The following is a 6,000-nucleotide window of genomic DNA, read 5'->3' on the forward strand; positions in this document are numbered from 1 at the left end:
TCACTTGAAGCATTGCGAAGAGCTGCTGGCAAATGCACGAAAGTGCTGTTTCAATGAATGCTTACATGCCTGCTGCTGCCTACCACCGCCCAGTCAGACTGCTCTATCAAATATCAAATCATAGACTTAATTATAACATAATAACACACAGAAATATGAGCCATAGTTTCCGGATTTGACCATATTAATGACCAATCATTTCGAAAAAACAAAACATTTATTCTTTCAATGAAATATGGAACCGTTCCGTATTTTATCTAACGGGTGGCATCCCTAAGTCTAAATATTGCTGTTCCATTGCACAACCTTCAATGTTATGTCATAATTATGTACAATTCTGGCAAATTAATTACGGTCTTTGTCAGGAAGAAATGGTATTCACACAGTTCGCAACGAGCCAGGCGGACCAAACTGCTGCATATACACAGACTCTGCTTGCACGGAACGCAAGTGAAGTGACACAATTTCCCTAGTTAAAAGAAATTCATGTTAGCAGGCAATATTAACTAAACATGTAGGTTTAAAAATATATACTTGTGTATTGATTTTAAAGAAAGGCATTGACGTTTATGGTTAGGTCCACATTGGTGCAACGATAGTGCTTTTTTTGCGAACGCGCTTGTTAAATCATCACCCGTTTGGCGAAGTAGGCTGTGATTCGATGAGAAATTAACAGGCACCACATCGATTATATGCAACGCAGGACAAGCTAGATAAACTAGTAATATCATCAACCATGTGTAGTTAACTAGTGATTATGTTGAGATTGATTGTTTTTCTATAAGATAAGTTTAATGCTAGCTAGCAACTTACCTTGGGTCCTTGCTGCACTCGTGTAACATGTAGTCAGCCTGCCATGCAGTCTCCTCGTGGAGTGCAATGTAATCGGCCACAATCGGTGTCCAAAAATGCCAATTACCGATTGTTATGAAAACTTGAAATCGGCCCTAATTAACCATCCATTCCGATTAATCGGTCAACCTCTAGATATCACTTGGTTTTGAGAAACTTACACCAACCAGTGATAGACTTCCTCATGCTAGTTCTGTAGTGTCCGGGCGTGAATAAAACTAGAGCACGACCGATACATTGGTTGACCCATATTATCGGCCGATATTAACCTTTCACCGAAATATTTGTACCTAAGAAGGTAAACTAAACAAGTGTTTTGCATTTACTTATGTATTTATAGAGGATATAGTTGCTTTTAGTTGGTTATCATGTAAACCACAAATAAAAAGTTCTCAAATAATGTTCATTTTAATATGCAGTTAAGAAATCATAATTTAAGGGCCTCCCGGGTGGCGCCAGCTGTGCCACCAGAGACCTGGGTTCGCGCCCAGGTCCGTGGGGCGACGCACAATTGGCCTAGCGTTGTCCGGGTTAGGGAGGGGTTGGCCGGTAGGGATATTTTTGTCCCATCGCGCACCAGCGACTCCAGTGGCGGGCCGGGCGCAGTGCGCGCTAACCAAGGTTGCCAGGAGCATGGTGTTTCCTCCGACACATTGGTGCGGCTGGCTTCCGGGTTGGATGCGTGCTGAAGCAGTGCGGCTTGGTTGGGTTGTGTATCGGAGGACGCATGACTTTCAACCTTTGTCTCTCCCGAGCCCATACGGGAGTTGTAGCGATGAGACAAGATAGTAGCTACTAAACAATTGGATACCACGAAATTGGGGAGAAAATGGGGTAAAAATACATTTTAAAAATAAAAAAATAATCATAATTTAGTCCTTTGAGCACAATTTGGTAAAAAAAAAATATATATATGTTTTTCATTCCATCTCAACAAAAATAATATATTAGCAGATATATTGGTAAAAATTCCATATCGGTTGGGCTCTAAATAAAACATGATGAACATAAGCTCCAAAAACACCATAAAACGTCTTTAGATGTGTACAAAACTAATTGTCATTCCAAACTTTATCTGCAACGTGATGTTCCATTTTGTGCAACTCAAACCATTTCTTTGATTGAAAAACTACGATTTCATAAACTCAGCAAAAGAAACAGGACCCTGTCTTTTAAAGATAATTAGTTAAAAATCCAAATAACTTTCCATATCTTCATTGGAAAGGGTTTAAACACTGTTTCCCATGCTAAACAATTAATGAACATGCACCTGTGGAACGGTCGTTAAGACACAAACAGCTTACAGGCGGTAGGCAATTAAGGTCACAGTTATGAAAACTTAGGACACTAAAGAGGCCTTTCTACTGACTCTGAAAAACACCAAAAGAAAAATGCCCAGGGTCCCTGCTCATCTTCGTGAACGTGCCTTAGGCATGCTGCAAGGAGGCATGAGGACTGCAGATGTGGCCAGGGCAATACATTGCAATGTCTGTACTTTGAGACGCCTAAGACAGCACTACAGGGAGACAGGACAGACAGCTGATCGTCCTCGCAGTGGCAGACCACGTGTAACAATACCTGCACAGGATTTGGACATTTGAAGATCACACCAGCGGGACAGCTACAGGATGGCAACAATCCCTCCATCAGTGCTCAGACTGTCCGCAATAGGCTGGGAGAGGCTGGATTGAGGGCTTGTAGGCCTGTTGTAGTAAGGCAGGTCCTCACCAGACATCACCGCCAACAACGTCGCCTATGGGCACAAACCCAACGTCGCTGGACCAGACAGGACTGGCAAAAAGTGCTATTCACTGATGAGTTACGGAATTGACTCACCAGGGGTGATGGTCGGATTCGCGTTTATCGTTGAAGGAACGAGCATTACACCGAGGCCTGTACTCTGGAGCGGGGTCGTTTTGGACGTGGAGGGTCCGTCATGGTCTGGGGCGGTGTGTCACAGCATCATCGGACTGAGCTTGTGCCTTGGTGGAGGAGTGGGGTAACATCTCACAGCAAGAACTGGCAAATCTGGTGCAGTCCATGAGTAGGAGATGCCCTATAGTAGTTAATGCAGCTGGTGGCCACACCAGATACTGACTGTTACTTTTGATTTTGACCCCCCTCTGTTTAGGGACACATTATTCAATTTCTGTTAGTCACATGTCTGTGGAACTTGTTCAGTTCATGTCTCAGTTGTTGAATCTTGTTATGTTCATACAAATATTTACACATGTTAAGTTTGCTGAAAATAAAGTCCGTTGACAGTGAGGTTTCTTTTTTTGCATTTATATTGATGTCCCCACTCTCCCTGGCCACAGCTACAAACACATTGAGTCATTATGGAATTCTTAGAGACTCCTGGGTCTGAATTCACACACAATCTCAGAGTATCGGCTGCTAAGAGCTAAAAGGTTTTCTCAATTAGCTCTGGACAAAATCTTACACTAGGGAAGTAAATTGTCATAATTAAAGGAATTTTTCCCATTTCGGAGTAATTGTGATCGTTAACAGGTTTTGTCTCAGCTCTCCTTTGAGTGAAGGGACAGAGGGAAGCAGGCAGACTGAGTGGCGACAACCTTTGTGGCCTTGGGAATTCACCCGTCACAGTAGTATTTCGTCCCATTACTGCTGATGAAGATTTAAGGGTTGTACCATTAGCCATTGCCTAGAAAAGGGGATGGGGCCAAAAAGGGTTGTGTTCTGATTGTTTCGCTTGGGTTTTCTAACACTGTCTGGGTGGTTAGCAGTACAGACAGATAGAGTCTATGGAGGCAATTTATCTTCAAACCCCCAGAAAGGATTTGGTATGAGAAATAATGCTTTCCTTCTTCTCCTCTTCTCTCTCCCCCTTTTCCCATCTCTCATTCTCTGCATTCTCTCTCTCTCTCTCTCCTTCTCCCTCTCGCCTTGCTCTACAACACTTGTCTCAGGCAGTGAATCAAAGTGCCTGTATTCTGGCCACTCCATGCCATCTCCGCCCTGCTGAGAGGATTTGGTCTCCACCTCGTCTCAATATTGCACTTTCCTAGCTCCACTGGTATGGTCGTGAATGTTCAAGGTTTCCCATGACTACCGTGTCACGCCTCTTCTGACATGCAGTTGCACCAGGGGGAAAGGTTTTGATTGAGAACATGCTCAATGATTTATGTACGTCTGAATGTATCTCTCTCGCCTTCCCTCCCTCCCTCTCTTTCGTTTTTCACTCTTTCCACCGAGGGACGGAGGGAGGAAGGAAGGAGTGCATGTGAAAACGGTGAAAGTGCGCTCTGTGTGTGTGTGTGTGTGTGTCAGGAAAGACCTTAGGCTATGGGGTGTGGAGAGAGGTCACGGAAGTCCCCACCCTCATCGGCACTCTAAAAAACCTGGCTAGCACCGCGCACACCTCACACCCCTTCTCACAACATACCGCCCCACGCAGAGAGAAAGGAGAGAAAGAGAGATCATTTATTTAATTGCTATGTATGACTCACAATGACCATAAAGCCTAATAACATTTATAAACAAATATGAGTAAAACATTTTTTTTTTTTTAAGTAGACCCACCCACATATTTTGCCTAGTCTACTTGTTGAGTTTATCAACAGTGACTGCGTCTGATGCCTACCCAAATATCTGAATACACACACACTGTCATCGTTGTGCAATCAATGTTCCTGCTTATTTGCGCGGCTCTGCGTCAGGCAACAGTCCCGCTGGCAGTCAACAACACACAGGTGGCAGGTGCATGGCATTTCCAACGCAAACCACCAAAAAATGTCCTTATTAATGAATTGCTTATTAAGACAAGTGTAGGTTATTTATTTGAAGCTGCACACGCTGTCTATAAAAGGTAACAATACCTTCTCTTTTTTTTTAAAGGCAAAACAACAACAAAAAACGTGGTCTTTCCACGTGATCACTGTGTTCAAATAAAACACGTTGCTGTAGCGTTACCTATTAGAAATGACTATGGGAAGCGCTTTGCAGTAGCCTTCTCCTGTAGGCTCATCTCACCCAGAGACGATATGTTGTAGCAGAGCTGTGCTTGACAGCGGTGAGCAATACATTCGAATCAAGGTCATTTTGCTGTTACAGGCTGGCGAGAGTGACTGATGATCCCGATAGACCACTCATTCAGAGGTTGCTAGCGGTCAATGGTATTATAGCCTTACATAGATGAATGTGGAGTTGTACAAGTCAAAACGAGTGTGATTAAATGGCATACTACTGTGTCGGGTTTCTGTGTAAAGCAGTGCATTCAAGGCAATGACCTCTCATTCTCAATCTGAAAAAGCGGGCTTGTGCACACACGCGCACGCTCACCGTGACATTTACACCAACATTTCGAAATGCGTTTGACATCGTCACCCACAACTGTAGCGCTTTCTGTAGCCAAAAGTCGAACAGTGGTGGAACGATATTCCCCCAAGCAGGCAGTGGAGACTGTTGCACCGTGGCAAATGTATAAGACATCCGTTTCAGTGCAGTGGTAACTGTGCACCAAACATTGGCTACATAATAGACAGTGATAAACCAGTCCCCCTCCCCAAAAAATCAAATAAGACTTACATCATCCCATTTCATGAATTTGCTGCCCTTTCTCAGGCTCTCGCTCACGGACACCGGCTTGAGCTGCAGCGCATGAACTCCTGGCTGAGCCCCGGCCATTGACTCATCTACTCTCCTCAACCGACAAAAATAAAATAAACGGTTTTAAATCGCTTTCTCCTTTTTCTTTCCTAAACGAAACGACCCTTCTGCTGAGGAACGATAGGCTGATGGAAACTCCACTAGTGTTGGCAGTATCTCATTCCAGCATGGGGCTGCGGGTCTCCGCTTTGAAGCTCCCTGAAGCGAGTTGGACGAGAAAGCAGGCTCAGCTGAGGGACTGGGTGAAGTCCGCTGATGACGGCTGATGCAGTTTCAGAAAGAGGGGAGGGAGGGAGGGGAGGGGGGTAGAGACTTTGAATGAGTGAGTGTCTGCACTCCTATTTAAAAACAGTCAATGCGGGGAACGAGTTCCGTGGCTCTATGTGATCTAGCGCCTCCCTGCGCTCAAGGCAATGTGGATAGTAGGCCTGCACACACTTCTACTATCCTTGTGGGGACCAAACAATTGATTCCCATTCAAAATCCTATTTTCCCTAACCCTAAACCTAACCCGTAACT

At 44.4% G+C, this 6,000-nt stretch overlaps 1 protein-coding gene across 3 annotated transcripts in view; it reads right to left on the reverse strand.

Annotated features, from left to right (window-relative positions):
- The window catches only part of LOC115107503 (1-phosphatidylinositol 4,5-bisphosphate phosphodiesterase beta-1-like), a 256,669-nt gene extending 250,946 nt beyond the window's left edge, over positions 1 to 5,723 (reverse strand). For 2 of the 3 annotated variants that reach the window (XM_065008903.1, XM_065008904.1), the window contains exon 1: positions 5,401 to 5,721. In XM_065008903.1, the coding sequence (XP_064864975.1) occupies positions 5,401 to 5,499 (99 nt within the window). In that variant the 5' untranslated portion in view covers positions 5,500 to 5,721. Of the gene's footprint in view, positions 1 to 5,400 lie in introns of all 3 variants that reach the window. The other variant, XR_010460892.1, reaches the window with a different exon arrangement.
- Positions 5,724 to 6,000: the final 277 nt, after the last annotated feature.

Source organism: Oncorhynchus nerka, linkage group LG24 (assembly GCF_034236695.1).
Source record: "Oncorhynchus nerka isolate Pitt River linkage group LG24, Oner_Uvic_2.0, whole genome shotgun sequence".
Lineage (NCBI taxonomy): Eukaryota > Metazoa > Chordata > Actinopteri > Salmoniformes > Salmonidae > Oncorhynchus > Oncorhynchus nerka.